General features: G+C 37.2%; 1 protein-coding gene across 2 annotated transcripts in view; it reads left to right on the forward strand.

Annotated features, from left to right (window-relative positions):
* The window catches only part of LOC122811066, a 549,228-nt gene extending 533,030 nt beyond the window's left edge, over positions 1–16,198 (forward strand). Inside the window, exons 2-4 of one of the 2 annotated variants that reach the window (XM_044082622.1) lie at positions 4,699–4,739; positions 5,946–6,238; positions 14,857–16,198. In XM_044082622.1, the coding sequence (XP_043938557.1) occupies positions 4,699–4,739; positions 5,946–6,238; positions 14,857–15,174 (652 nt within the window). In that variant the 3' untranslated portion in view covers positions 15,175–16,198. The remainder of the gene's footprint in view (positions 1–4,698; positions 4,740–5,945; positions 6,239–14,856) is intronic. The other variant, XM_044082621.1, reaches the window with a different exon arrangement.
* The last annotated feature ends 807 nt before the right edge of the window (positions 16,199–17,005 follow it).

Genomic DNA, 17,005 nt, shown 5'->3' on the forward strand with positions numbered 1-17,005 from the left:
TCCATGGAGAGACTGCCCCAAACAAAGTGGGACAGGTGGTGACCTTAGTCGCTGCTCCTATGTCGGTAAGCGGCGCTGACATGCGGCTGTACACCTTCTCTGAGTGTAAACACTGACAGTGCATTGCGGGACGGAGGCGGTCTTATGCGTATCCTTTGCTCCTTGAACGGGTACACTTATGCCTTGGTGGCTTCTATTTGCTTCTCCGTTAATTTGGAACGGGAACTATGTTGCGTACTGTACGTGCGTTTCATTCTGCACGGGACCTGGCTGCTGCCATTACTATTGTGGGCGGACCGTGGCTGTCAGCACATTAGGTTGCTCACCTCATGCCGGCTTAGACACGCCTCCAGACGCATCCTACCTGGGCTCGCTCACGTACACTACGCACGTGTCTGTGATTCCGGTGCACTCTCATTAATATGTATATGGCGCTACTGCGCCGGGTATTCCATGCACCGCCGGCGCAGGCCTTACGCCGGCCTTGCGCCAAGCTTCATGAATCCCGGGGACTGTATGCACACATTTTTATTAGGAGGCATAAAAACACTATTAACTAAGTTTGCTCATATCTAACTAACTATATGCATTTGTTTCAGATTCAGATTCACAGGAAAAATACCATTCACTACTTTCAGAGTCTGTTTCCACATAATCTGTAGTTATCTCTTTTGGCTTTACACTATAAAAATATTGTTTCAGGTGCATCTTACGCACCAAGCCATATATTAGACTTTTAATTTCATATATCCTAGGCAGAACTGTCGGTATAAACTTTAAACCTTTATGTTTTTGACTGTACAGAACTAGCAGTTTTAAATAGTCGGATAAATTCACAACATACTCCGGTAAAATAGTACCTTCTACATGCTCAAGTGGTCCATTTACTTCTTTTAAATCGTCCTTCGCCCGAGTCTCTCTGGCGTTCCTGTCCCTGCCAACCTCGCTTCCTGGTCGCGTTGTTCTGTCCATTAGAACCCCAAAAGGTTCTCTGAAATGCTTCCGAATTTGCCGCTCCCTGTAGGTCCGGGAAATCTTCATTCATCCTTTCTTCCTCTTCTACCGAGTATGCCCTGCTTTCACCAGATACAAAACTTCTGTTCCTTTGCTGACCGGAAACAGTTCTATCCTTTTGAAAACTTACGCTCCTCCTCTTAGGTCGTTGATTGGCTGAAAGCACAAAGGCTTTCTTATGTTCATAATCACGAATGTCCCTTTGCAATTTATATTTTTTGCGGTCCACCAGATCTTTCTCATAAGATGATAATTTATTGTTCATATTAACCAAAAATGTCTCCAGAACTGAATTCGAGGTAATGTTCACGATCTCTTCACAAACCCGTTTAGTTTCTATAAGAAGCTTCTTCTCTCTCATCACCAGGGTGACAGAGATGTAGATTTCTTCCCATAGTTGTACAGGATTTTAATTTCTCAGTGTTTGGGAATTTGGTTACTAGTTGGAACTCTTGCCGACCCCTTGCTGGCATCCACGGACCTAAATGCTGGTTTAATTATTGGATTTTGTAGCATGTTTTCAGGAATCCACAGACCATTTTTGGTCTGGTGTCCTTTCGCAGGAAATTGGAAGTCTGGTTCCAAATGTCCAGTACTAAATGCATCTGCCAAGGCTTCATGTACTGGAGTTATTCCTAATGGGTTTGGCTCAGGTGGTCTCTGCATTTCTTCTAGGCATCTGAGAATGCCTTGGACTCTCATACGAAATGATTCTTTTTCTACTGGGGGTATCGTAAATATGAAATTCTACCGTCGGTACACTGGGTATGGAATGTCCTCAGCATCTGACTAAAATACAGAAGATGAAGATATTTCATCTACATAAACTAATTCATCTACCTCCCAGGAAGGTTTTCAGCTGAGATGTGCTATTCTTATTTTTTTATTATTGTGTAAGTTTCTAAAATTTCTTGGAAGGCAACAGGCACCCCCCTAGCAAACACCCATGTTCTTCTGGAAATCTGTAAAACATTTAACTGCCTTACTTTTAAACAAGTGCTCCTGACACTAGTCCACATAATTGCTTTAGATAAAATTCTTGAAGAGTTTAGTGAACTATTTCACAAACTGTCAGTAGTTCAGCAGTTGCCCACCCAGTTACAACTGTGGATAACTACTCCCTCACAAATATGTACCAGCCTTTCATTGTAGAAACAAATCTTTTAACACAGCCCCCAGTTTACATGAGAAACCAAACAAGAATTCAGACACACCAACATCCTTTATATATTCTTCCTAAAATGTCAGCCTCTTGCATTGCTGGGCCTCTAACTTATATCTGTAATCTGTCCCTTACAACTGAGATTGCTCCCCTGAGTATGAAAGATGCCACCATTTTCCTCTTCCACAAAACATGCTCCTTTCAGGACTATTATCCCATTACCTCACTATGTCCAGCTGCAAAAACCTTTCCAAAGAATGTCTTACACCTACCTCACACAGCATAATGATGTCAAACTGTACACAGCATTTTTATTTTTGTTTTGTACCTCTGCTTCTCATGTCTGTCACCAGGCACATCAGAAAATGATTTCTTTGAAAAGTCTCTTCGGTTAAGAAATGTAAAATAACTTAATACAGTGAAAATGAGCCATAGTTAAAGCAAATGGTACCCAATCAAATTCCAAGACACCCCCCATACAGAAGCTAAGGACATAATAAAAAGGCAAAACCTCTTTTAAAGATGCAGACCTGAAATAAGAAAGTTTCTCTGACCAAGAGATAGAGAGAAAAAAAAATGTACTGTAGCAAACAGCTTATCCTACCTTATTATTTAACCAGCTGAAATGTCAGACACAGCTGCTTCTATAATCACCATTTACGTGCACAACTGGCAAAGGTGCTGATCATACACCCTAACAGCTGCAGCCAGACAGATGCCCCTCTTCTCCTCAGCCTAATTACAATAATGAAAAACAGCACATGTGGGCAGCAGGTTGACGGACACACCATGCCTATATTTTAACAAATGCATGCATTGAACATATGTTATTTGTCCTGGATTGATCTTAAATTTGGTCCATCTGGATTAATGCTCTATCCTGATCCATAAAGATAATGAATAAATGCATGATTGAGATTAAAGGTCATATACAGGACTGTACACATAGCCATTAATTTTTACATGTTTTTATATGCTAGAAATCCAGGCTACTCATTTTCTATAGGAAATTATGAAACAGTGAGAAAGTAGATACCATAGTATAGCAATTTAAATCTTGTTGTACAGAATAGTGTTGCTTAAAAATTAGTGTCAAATAATGATGACTGTTCCGGAAATCCAGGAACAGAATTTTGTTCACTACATTTCCTTTGAGATACAGTGGTCTTGGAGTGACTATATTGAGAATGGAATAAGGCATTTGTTAGGCAAGGATTTGGTCTCCTCCCTTACTGACAGGTAACTGTTTAATTTATTCTCCACACTGGAGTATTTATTAAACACTACTACCATGGTATGTAGCTTAGATGCCTTTTACTCCTACAATATTAAAGACCTTAGACAAAATATGTAGTATTTTGCTAGTACAAAATATTACGAAGCACAGTATGTGAACATGTGTGTATGACTACACCACTGTTTTACAAAGCAGACAGAAAACCTGCCTAGTGCTTTGTGCTTCAGCTGCTGTAGCACACTGCTGTGAAAACACACACATTGTTTGTAAGATCAGTTGTTAAGAAAGATTACATATGTAACTTGGAGATAAGGCAGGGGTTACAGAAACATTAAAGTAGCTTTAAATAATCCCCTAAATCAAAGCAAGTACACATTTTCAAAAAAGGAGATAACAAAAGTCATTCTATGTAGATATAACACCAGCTGCTCAAGGCAGACATACTGAAACATTATCTCAAATAAAGGGTGGTACACAATTGAAGTAGCCTTTCAGACATGGAAGTAGATACAACATGAGTAATGGAATAGAAAAAAAATGCTGCAAACAATGATATTCTTAGAAGTTCAGACACAAAAGTACTAAGGCGGCTGTTACGTACAATCTGCAGCTTTTCTGGTAGGTACTGAATAAGCAGGTAGGTTAATGTATTATCTGTCATCAGCATCTCTTGTTTTCTAATAACCATCAGAAAACTTAGAAATTATCATCTCACAAACTTGGAAAGTGTGTGTTGTTTACAGCAAGTTTGTCCACACACACAGTTAGAAATTTCATTCAGTAGTGAGGTTTATAGCACTTTATTGAATTAGTAAATGTCAGTAATATGACTTATGCCTACAATACAATGACCATACTTTGTTGTTAATGTGTTTTCTAGTGCCAAAACAAAGCTGCTGTTACATATTCTATTCCTCTTGCTGGTTACACTTTTTGTCAGCAGACTAGTAGCGCACTATAATATTCATTCGGCAGACTAGTAGCGCACTGTAATTTTCATTCAGCGGACTAGTAGCGCACTGTAATTGTCATTCAGCGGACTAGTGGCGCACTGTAATTTTCATTCAGCAGACTAGTAGCGCACTGTAATATTCATTCAGCAGACTAGTACCGCACTGTAATATTCATTCAGCAGACTAGTACCGCACTGTAATATTCATTCAGCAGACTAGTACCGCACTGTAATATTCATTCAGCAGACTAGTACCGCACTGTAATATTCATGCAGGACAGATACAGCAGCCATTTTTGTAATTCATATCGTGTTCTTTTTTCTCATGCACAGGCTGATCACTGCAGAGGAGAATAAGTGGACCTCTGAGAAGTGTAAGTAATCGTATTATGTATCTCGTTATGCTTTACATTTGCAATTCAAGCCACATTTTCCAGGATGAGACTTGTATACCAAGACGTTTGTCTGACTAATGTTCGTGGCATTCTCTGTTTGGCCACTTTAATGGCTGTACCACGAAAAGTGAGCACCTAAAAGTCATTGCAAGTAGGCTGCATCATATGTTTTGCAATAGCATTGTGACCAGACGTTTGGTAGCAAACAATTTAGCATTTCATGTTTTAGCTTGATTACTTTAAGCATTGCCAGTGCTTTAATGGCTTTTGATTAAACTGGTTGCACTCTTTTAGGTGACCAATTAACCTGAGTAGATCATACTGATCCTAGTGGAGACATTTCAGTTTTAGCCCAGGGTTAAACACAATAAATACATGATACTATTTATAGTTGCAGTGTAAACATATTATATACAAGGTGACTATCAGAAATGGCTTGAATGTATCAAGGCAAAAGATACATTATATACAGAGTGAAAGCCAAAACACAATATATACATAATATACAGAATATTTACAGTTGGCATGCTATTATGTTACTGTTATTATTGCTACAATATTAATAAATAGATAAAAATAAATAATAAAATATATACATACAGCTTGGAATTCCAGTATGCAGACATTTAGAAATAATTTCCTTGCTCAAATGTAAGTTTCTTTCTTTGGTATATACTAAATTCTTCTTTCATAGTTCTGACGATATGATGTTTGGTCGCAATGGCATTTATAGGATCTGATTTGTCTACATCATTTGCAAGGTGTGGTCTCCAAAACTGAAAGCTAGGCTTGACCATCAATAGCTCAGTGGGCCTAATTCTAAAAGGATGCACTGTTAGTGTTAGGTGACTTACTTCTGTCACGTGTATTAAGTGTTTTGGAATCTGGCCCCCTGTGTAAGCCTGCTTGTAGATAGGCCTTACACTAAAGTAAATCACTTACACTGAGAACAAGCCTTTTGGAATCAGGGCAGGCTTACACCAGATTAAGTTGGTTACACTGAGCTACTTCTTTGGAATCTGGCCCAGTATTCCAACTTCTCTCCAATAAATTTTTGAAAAGCATTAACTGTAAAGAAATAAAAACTATCATTATCAGGTACTATTGCATGTATAAAGTCACATACTCCTTCTATTTGCCCTTTGAAGTAAATACAAACCTTTTTTTTTTTTTTTGGTTAAACAGGCTCCAAAGAAAGCAAAAGTCTTTTAAGTACCCTCTGGGATAACAATATTGATATTGTGAAGGAAACTGAGCACACAGACTTTCTAATATGCATGACAAATGGATCTCTAGTAGCAGAACGGTACATGAAATTCATCCTGCAGGACATATATTATGTAAAGCACCTCACAAAGCTTCTGAGTATCCTAGCTAACAGCTCAGAGCCACGGAAGGACCTTCATGAATTCTTCAATAACAGGAATGCCAGTTACAGCAGATTCGCAACAAGCTTACTGAAAGGCTTTGGATTTCAGGTTTGATTTGTTTTCTGCATATAGTGCTTTAGGTATATTATTGCAGCATCATACAAGTACATTTGGAGCATGTGTATTAAGATCTTGTTGAATAACAGATTACACTGTGTAGCACAATCTAAAAGTAGAGAATCATCTGTTTTGCTAAAATAATGTTTCATGCAATATATGCATTAAGCATTAAATTTATAGTATCATAGGAGTTGCATGGCAAGTGTGTTATATGCATTTATAGTGAGGAGAGAACCTTCATCATCTGGTAGACATTTTTGTAATGTTATCATGATTGGAATATTGGTTTAAAGTTTATTGTAAAATAACCACAAGTTGTCCTTGTTTAGCTATGAAATAACACTAATGCTTGGGGGGAATTGAGGGGGTGGTTAGGAACACAGATAAAATGACACTAACATTTACGAACTCTATTGGCACTTTGCATTAGCCTTATCATGTTTCAAGCCCTTTTGCATTTAAATGTAGGCATACCTAAACCATTTTAAGTTGTTCACAATTTCTAATCAGGATGCCAATGTATGAATGATTTATAGTGCCCTCAGCAAAGTGCATTATGAATGTTAAGAAAGAGGTGTCTGTGCATCTCATATATAGGTTTATAGGTTCATACTAGGCTATCTGCCCGAGGGCATTTACAAGCCTAGCCCATAGTTTTGTGGCTTACGCCACCCCTTTAGTATGGGGAACTATACCCATTATTTTGCTGTGCCTCTGTCGAGCAGTGACACTGAGGTAATCCCTGGGGTATATCTGCGATCTCCCATCCATTGGTCAAGATTTCTCTTGAACAAGGCCAGCAAGGTGCTCTGCCTCACATATACCGGGATTTTGTTCCACAACATAGGGAGTCTTTGGGTGATGAATCTATCCCTCCAGCACGTCCTATTAATAGCCGTGTCGAGGTTTAAGTCTCCCGCCCTTGTGGCTCTGACGGATCTAGATTTTTTGAGGTGAAGCATATTCATCAAATCTGGGTTCGACATGGCCTTGTATGTTAGGCAAAGGTCACCTCTGAGCAAGCGGTAGGCGACTGAATAGAGCTGGAGTTCTTTCAGTCAGGCAGCATAGGACAGATGTTTGAGACCCTTTATCCTTTTGGTGAGGAACTTTTGTGGCCTCTCCAGCTGCTGCAAGTGTCGGGTCAGATACATTCCGAATGGGGCATTGTACTCAATCATTGGTCTGATGAGTGATGGGTATAGGGAGACTATGACCTCCCTTGATCTAGATGAGAATCCCTTCATGATAAGGTGGGCAATGTAGAAGGTCTTCCTAACTACTTTAGCTACATGGGTGTCGAATGACAGACTACTATTAACCTGGGTCCCCAGGTCCCTGATAACTTCTTCTGTGCTCAGTGGATTGCCACCTATTTGGTAGCTAGGAGTAACCTTGTTTTTCCCGAAGGGTATGACTATGCATTTTTTGGCATTTAACTTTAGGCCATGGCTCTGGCACCAGTTATCCGTTTCTGTGAGACCCTTCTGAGGGATATCTGTGTCAGATGTGTTTTCTACTATGGCACCCAGTTTGCATTCATCTGCAAACTTTGTCAGCCATAACCCTCCTGTGTTTGCTTGTACTTCGGAAAAGTAGATGCCAAACAAGAGTGGGCCCAGGACTGAGCCCTGTGGTACACCACTTGTGACAGGCTTTGAGTCTGACATGGCGCCAGCAACTCTGACCCTGTGTATATATACACACACACATACACGTATTCACACACACACACACACACACACACACACACATATATATATATATATATATATATATGGGTCTATATGACTTGGTCGACAGTTCATATGATAGACTGTTTATTTGGTCGACAGTTCATTTGATCGACAAGCATTTTAGGTGGGGGGCGAAGCCCCCACCCCCTTAACTATATATATCAACTCCAGGGTCACACAACATTGGGGAAGGGGGCAAATGCTTGTCAATCAAATGAACTGTCGGCCAAATAAACAGTCGATCATATGAACTGCCGACCAAGTCATATAGACCCATATATATATATATATATATATATATATATATATATATATATATATATATATATATATATATATATATATATATATATATATAGATATATATATATATATATATATATATATATATATATTTAGATTCACTTTATAACCTCGAAATGCTGAAATATCGAAATTCAGTATCTTGAGACTATAAAACAGAATCCACAAAACACAGACAAACAAAAACCGTGAAACCACATAACGGAAAGCACCGCACACACTACACTAAACATACAACACAACACCCACATCACAACATAAACAAAAAAACACACACATATGCAACACACACACACATAAGCAGGGGTGCAAGCCCCCCTGCAACCCCCCTTACTTATATATACTAACTCCGAGATCGCACAAACACAAAAGCTCACTCACACACGCACATTCTCCAATCCCTCACACACAATCTAACTCCCACTCAAAACCCTTACAAAACACTCACTTACCTGACATAACACCTACATCCACACACGACACCGCGCACCACCAAAACACAAACCCAGACATTACGTAGCACAACTTCATAACTGCGAATTCGACATATATTCGAGATATATGAAATTCACAATTATGAACGTTCGCTATTTCTAACATTCGACTTTATAGCTTCGAGAATATGAAATTCGACATTTCAGTATTTCAATGTTATAAAGTGAACCCATAAATATATATATATATATATATATATATATATATATATATATATATATATATAATGTATATATACACACACACACACACACACACACACACACACACACATATATATATATATATATATATATATATATATACACACACATACACACACACATACTGAGGAGCGTCATTTTTATAATTAGAACATGCCCTCTCATCCCCATTTTTTGAAAATGGCAACTGCTACCTCAGATTTCCGTGTTTTATCAGTCTCAGTAACCTCAAAGGTAGTATGCTAACCTCTGTTGGTGGAAGATATAAAGGCTGTGGGTTCTGTTCTGACTCCAGGTAATCAGGATCATTTTCTAATGCTGATACTGCGGCTCTGCACCCTTGGGTGTGCCATCCATTGGATGAGATATTAAGCCGAGGCCTCATCTGCTTGAGTTTTTGGCCATTCAAGTGGATGTAAAAGATCCCATGTCACTTATCGAAAAAGTGTAGTGGTTGCTTTATTAACATTTCTATTCATTTCATACCCTAACTTATTTAGAACTTTTACTCAAATGTTTGCGCTTTCATTCGTTTTCATTCATTTTTAAAATTATTTATATTAAAAAAAATTCAACTAAAAATGCATTTTTTCATTCCATTTCACAGTTGGTGCAGAAGGTAAATGCTATGAATTGCAGTTTCTATAATACGGGGTTTGATTCCCCTCAGCCCTCATTTGCCTACAGTGGGAAACTGAATTGGTCACTTAGTCAGACAGGAGGCAACTGGGAATGTGGGCTAGGCTCTGTAATGGTCCAGTTGACTGCAAGCCTAGTAACTATCTATGAACCTTTTTACATTTGCCCCAATCACATAGCCTTACTTCCATAATCATCCTGTTATCTCTCAAAGCAGACGTAAGCCCAGTTGACAAGACGTGCTCAGGAAACACACTAGAGCATGAAAAGTAATATATTCCTTGCACTAGTACACAGTATGAAGAAAAACTCCTTGAGTGGTAAAAAAACAAAATACTTTATTAAAATGAATGGTAAGCACTTTTGCAATCCCTCCGCATTGCTTCTTCATATCATATAAAAACAGTAAATACAAAATAGTTTTACCATTCAACCTGTCACATAGAAGTAATCAAAACATCAAGTTTAGTAGTTTGTATTTAAAGAAACCGTAATTAAGAGTTCCATTTTAAGTATGAAAAATATTTTGCAAATTTATAAAGATTTTTCATATTACTGGGAGCATTAAATGAAATGAATGCCAAAAGATATCTAAAAAGCACAACAAAAATATATATGTTTTATCTCATTAAATGCTCACATCGAAACTTACAGTCTATTTAAATAGGTTTCCTGAGTTTCCTGTCTTTGAGGATAGGTTTAAGGGAAATGTAATCATTTAACCCAGGTGCCTTGTGAGCTGCAAGTAACATTATCCATTTGAGTTCTTTCCGCTCAGTTTTATTGACTATATCTCCCATCCTAATCCCTTCCTCTAGTATAGCCATCACAGAAAAATTCAAGTAATGGCTGTCATCATATTCAGATGTTTAGCTATGGAGCTATGCTTAGACTTCTTAAAAGAATAATGATCTCTACTATCTTTCTTTAAATGTCTGTTGGTCTTGCCAACACAGGATGCAAAACAGCTTGTACAGTGAATTAAATATACAATGTTCTTGCTTTCACAATTTGCTGACACATGAAATCTGTACACCTTCTGTGTAATAGGATGTACAAAAACATTACTAGTGTCTAAACAATGACAATAAGCACAGTTATTACAAGCTTTAGTTCCATGATGTATTATCTGTTCGGAAATGCATTTATCTGAATAGCATAAAACTTGTTTAAGGGATTTTTTTGCTTTTATAGTCAAACTTTGGTTTTCTACCACAATTTCCATAATCCAGTCATCAGTACCTAAAATATGCCAGTTATTGTCCAGTATCTCTCTGATGGCTTTACTATCCATGGAGTGTGTCATGCAAAATGCCAGATGTGTATCTTTTTTCATTTTGTCTGTTATTTCTATTCTGGTCTCAGATGTCGAGAAATAAAGTCTACCCTTGTTTGTTCCCATTGATTTAGCCTTCGAGCAGGCTTGTTCTATTTCCACTTGTTTGTACCCTCTGCAAACAAACTCTTTCCTCAAAGTTCCTAAATTAATGTCAAAATCTGAGTCCTTAGCATGCAATCTTGAACTTCTTAAGGCTTGGTTGTTGACCACATTTCTAAGATTCCATTTATTATTTTAATAAATTATTTTGTTTTTTTTTACCGCTGAAGCAGTTTTTCTTCATACTGTGGACTAGTGCAAGGAATATAGTAATGCAAACAAACACAAACCCAGTGGGCACCCATGCTTACTCCTCTCTTAATATTTATTTCTTTACTCATCCATTTATCAGAACCTGTTCTCGTGTTCTTTCATAATATCTTTGCTGTATTAATATTTTTTTCCCCAATACCATATGCCTTTAATATTTTCTAAATTGCTTCATGGCTCATTTTGTCAAGAGGTTTAGCTATGTCGCATGCTATCAATCCTACCCCTGTGTTCAATTTCAAAATAATATCTGCTACTTCTTTCACTACTATTAATATTTCCTTCACATCTCTTCCTTATTATTTCAAACATCCCTTCTGTTACTACTTCATCTAGTACTTTCTCCAGCATCTACTACAGGTGTTTATATGCTAGTAGCTCAAGACACCTGCTCGCTTTCACTTGCTCAAAAATAAAAGTGCTTGAACTCTTACTTGCTTGTGCTCAGCACTCACCAAACCAGACACTATACAACTATATAGCCCTACCTTAAACTAAACTCCAACCTAAGTCTCCTACTCTATTCCCAAAGTGGGTCCTTGCTCCCTTACCCTGCACTTTCTCTCCCCCCTCCCTAATAGTAAAGTTTCTGATCACTCCTTAAACCATAAATCCCTCCAGTCACTCCTGCTTCCTAAATCTAAAATCCTTTCTGATTCCTAAACCTAAACCCAAGCCACTCCCTTAATCCTGAGATCCCATTCTTGCTGCTTTCCCATAGATGCTTGCCTAAGCCTAAATTCCTCCTTCCACTCCCTTTCAATGTCTGCTTACCTGAAATGATATTTGAATTTGAGCATGTGCAGCAGCTTACCTGAGCTGCAAGGTGCTCAGGTCCCTGGCTTCGTGACAACAGTTTTCAAGCACATGGGACTTAAGCTCCTATAGTGCTACTTTCTCCACCCTTTTTTGTAGTTATTTTTATACACATTTTGAAGTTAGTATTACCTAATGTAATGGCCTCCAATTTTTCTTTTATTTCTTCCTTTTTCCATATAAATTTTATTACTTCACCCCTTATCTTTTTTTCCAGCTACACCTTTTTTTATCCACTCATTTAACATTTTTAAAAACATGCCTTTATCATCTTTATTCATTTCCTTATTGTAGTCCAGTCCTGGTGCTGATCCGTTCTTACCATCTTTTATTACAGTCTCTATTTTTTGTATTTTCCTCTCCTAGAATTTTTTTTAAACATTCTGATATTTTCTTTCCCTTCCACTCTTCATTCCTTCCATTTTCTTTTTTTTTTGTACCTTTTTCTACAAATGTTTTTACCATTATCATATTCACTTAGTGTTAGTATTTTATCTCCCCGTTACCAACTTAAATAGTATCTCTTCTCTTATTTTTACTTCTTTTCCTAAATAAGGAGAAACTTGCTTTTATTATTCTTTCAAAAATATATTTGCCCTATAACACAACTTTCACCTTTTCTCTATTCTTTTTATACATCTCTTTTTACTTTTGCAATTTGTGTTATTTTTTTTAAACATTTATTACAGTTTCCTTATATTCCATCTTTTCTATTATTCTCCTCTCAGCCTCTGAATATAGACAGATAAATAGATATAGCTATAACTATATGTTATACTGCTGTTTAATCTCTACCAACCAATATGTAAAAATTTATAGAATGTTCTCATCGTTGTATAAAACCTAAATTTTTTTCTCTCGTGATCTTTTTCATTTCTAAATTCTCCATTTAATCTCTTTATACCTTTCCCTCCTTTATTATTTGTCATTCTTCCCATCCTAGCCCATTCTGCATAATCTTAGCATTTAAAGTGGTGCACTTTAAACTGGCTTAAGTAAGATCATTTCTTTAGTGAGTACAATGTTTATTTTTCAGTTGCATCTCTTCAGCTGCCACTTATGCAATGGCATATAAGCAGAAATCATACCAACATTCCAGTCTCAAACTCTCTACCTGACTGAATAGTTAGATTATAGGATTTCTTGCAGTCATGAAAAACTATGACCTTATTGTATATTAACTTTTTCATCTAGTACATGGTCCAGTCAGATTGCTTCAGTGCATTTCACCCGAACACTCAAGATACAGGGCCGTGGAGGTGTAAGGGCACAAAGAGATGGTATCCAAGATAGAAATGCATTAGTTACCATTTCTAGGATGGGTGGGTAAAATTTAGTTTTCTCAGTGCCTTTCCCTTAATATGGACATCCAGATGAAAACTTGTCAACTTTCAGTTGCTTTGTAGCTAAATGCTTTCTGTGACAATTCCCAAGACTACAACCTGTAAGGTGTTAACCGTATATGGGGTGGTTTCAACACATGACTATTGAGAGATTTAGAAGGAAAGAAAGTTAATTTCAAACACTGACAAGAGTTTAATGTCTAAGAAATAAAAAGCTAATTCGACAGGATTACTGCTATGTTGTGACTAGGCTAAAGCTCACAGTGCATTGAAATGATTTTGTTGCTGGTAAATGTGCGATATGTCCAGAACTACACTGTTTATATTGGCTACATGTACTCACGGGATATCTCTGTCTCCAATAAGTTGACCACTAAATAAAGTAACTAATGGAATATCACCCTAAGTGGAATGCATGCACAAGAGGTTAGAAATGGTGCTAACACGGAGTGCACTGTTTGATGACTATACCACATGTTGTAATTTGAATATTCATCTAGACGCAGTGTAGGAAACAGTATGTCACTTAACTTATGCTTTAAGGACAAAATTAGGCAACCATTTGAATAGTCGGGACCCACATAAGAAGTCGTGTAGTACTGAGACTGAAAATCCAAACTTACGTAAACCAAGTCGAAGATCAACTTTTCTCAGAATAATCCCTTTTCTGTGAGGTATGGCAGTCTTACAGTTAGTATACAAGTTTGAGGGGCTCACCCCTCGTATTAGAGGTGCTTTGCTCCCCTTCAAAAAACAATTTAAAGGAGAAGAGTGTTGATGGATAGTTGCTCTTCTCCAGCATTCCAGTCTTTTTATTTTGGTATGTTGGGATTCTGAATTTTGAGTCCCGAAATTGCAATAGATAGCAAACAAATTAAGTTTCAGCAAGAGAAAGGAATGTATATACATTTTTGTTCAGTGTTTCACACATTAGAACAGTGGGTGACATTGTTTAGGGATCTGACATTAGCTGTGATTATCATGTTTCCCATTTCCCATGTTTCCATGCCTTAGGATTTTAATATTAAAGTACCCCCCCCAAAAAAAAATATCCTGAAATGAATCACACAGCAGTTTTTTTTGTTTAGTAGTGGATTATGGAGTGCTGTGTTTGTACATATTACATACTGCTACTACAGTGTACCTAAGAATATAGTCAACAGTTATTTAAAAGGTACAAACTTATCGACAATGGATTATGTATACCATGTTTCCTGAATATTTTAATGTAGTCTTGTTAGTCAAATTTAAGAGGTTTACTCAAAGGGTGCATATTAAAAATATATTTTTTTGCAGCTGTAAGTAGCTGTATGCATCTTGTTAATTACACAAACTAATCTTCTGTTTTGTTAAATAAATGCATTCAATACTCTTGTTTTTCAACATTCATTTCTATAGTTTTCTGTATCTTCTTTTGATTTAGGACTTTTCTGAGCTCCTGCCATCTGCAGCAATAAAGGCTTACATTGAGAGTTATCAAGCCCTAATGATGGAAGATCCCATATACTTTGTCATCGGCTTACTGCCTTGTGCAATGCTTTGGCCTTACATCGCACAAAACCTCCAGATCAGTGATTCAAGTCCTTATATTAACTTCAAAATTAACAACATGGCTGATAACTCAAGAAAGCACTACGAGAAACTTCTTGAAACCCATCGTCACACAATGGATGAAAAAAAAGCAAATGAAATTTTCAGGACTCAAATGGAGCATGAAAAGTCCTTCTTTGCTGAATCATAAGATTTTGGTTCTAAATTGAGGATAATGAATCATGACATTGTGATTCTAAACTGACTACAATTCTTTACCTTCCTAGGTGTGGTGCTTTGAAATTCTCTGGTCATGAAAACGTTCTTTCAAGAAAAGATTACCTGTGGTAAATCTCCTTTCCTTAGGATGAGTGAAGTGAAAGGCATGATCCTAAATGATTATCCCACTACTCTTGTTTACAGTTAGCATAAATATTATGTATATTACTGGGATGTGTTAAACATGTAAAGGAAACAAAAAACACTTAGTAGCTTTACGATATGGCATTTAGTTGTACCTTTTAAAATATCTTATGATTACAAGTTCATAGTTAAGTACTTGGCTAGCTATCCTCATGGGCCATTTTTAGGCTAGTCAATTTCCTTCAGTGAGAATCAAACCTTTTACTTCTTGTTTTTGACAAACACCTTAACAATTATAACACCCCAACACCGAGGACTTATAAAAAGGAACTGATCACATGGGTGTAGCGTAAGAAGCTGACTATGATGAGATAATACAGATCTGAGTGCCAGAACTTCTACAGTCAGGACAAAGGAGAAGGTTAAAACTGATAGACTGAAGGCTGCCTCTCCTTTCCTGGGGGAGGTGGAATTGTTTGCTACAGCCAAAAGCTGGATTATTTGGTTTCCTATGAGGTGCAGCAACCTCAGACTTTTTTTATAATATGAAGGGTGGATGGATAGTGAAAAGCTATGGCCTCCAGCATGGAAGATTATGGAGCCATGCCACTAAAGGAATTTACATTCAAGATTTCCAACAAATTCTGCATTCACCCAGACCTTCCTTCTTACAACACTGTCTTTAATCATAAATATATATTTTTACACACAGCCACGTACACACATTTACTTACACCATTGTATGTACACACCAGCACTCATGTCAGAACTCATTAAATCTAAACTGCTGCTATACAGCAACTGTTTTTTTGCAAGTTTAGCTTGTGCTGTATGGTATTGTATTGTCATATATTATATTTTATTGTATTGTACTGTAGTGTAGTGTTTTGTTGTGTATCATTGTCAGTCTTATTTGTTTAACAGGGTGATGTGGCTCAAGCCATAAACTACCCTTGCCACTTATTTAACACTGTCTCCATCTGTGCTGTTCATTTGTGTTTCCCCTTCCCACACTCACATAAGCATATGAAGTACGCATGCTTTTCATAGTCAACCATGTTGTGTGCCGTGATACTGCAGCAGGTGGCCTCCATGTGATCTAAAAGTATGGCACTGGGTATGCTCAGTACATTTGATTGTTCTACATTTCACTGAGATGGCCTCAAGTCATGTACTAGTCCACGGGCATCATTTCATTCATGGGTAGTGCTCACATCAGTATCATGCATCAGAAATTATCCACCCTTTTCTTCATATATTTAGATGACCATATGTATGAGTCCATGTGTCCACCCTCGAGTGAATTATAATAACTAGAATATTTTGTATGCTTTATAATACAAGTCATATATGGATACAATTTAGAATTGTAAACCCAGTAATTTTAAACTGAATACAATACCATTAAGTTTGATAGTTATTAGTTATCAGCATTAAGGCACTTATAATGACCTTTTTTATATTTCTTACATTAGAATCTGAAAGTTATAAGAAACTTTATAAATAAAAGATTCGACGTTAATCATCATCATCATTTGTAAAGGTCAGGAGGCAGTGACACAGTATGTACAGCCCAGGGCTAAAGTATGAAAAAAGCTATATGCCATTATGAGGGTGACCAAAGGGATATACGAGTGCAGAGTGAATAAAATGGCGTGTAGTACATATACAAACTGTAC

This window comes from Protopterus annectens, chromosome 9.part0, assembly GCF_019279795.1.
Source record: "Protopterus annectens isolate FY-2018-M chromosome 9.part0, PAN1.0, whole genome shotgun sequence".
Classification (NCBI taxonomy): domain Eukaryota; kingdom Metazoa; phylum Chordata; order Ceratodontiformes; family Protopteridae; genus Protopterus; species Protopterus annectens.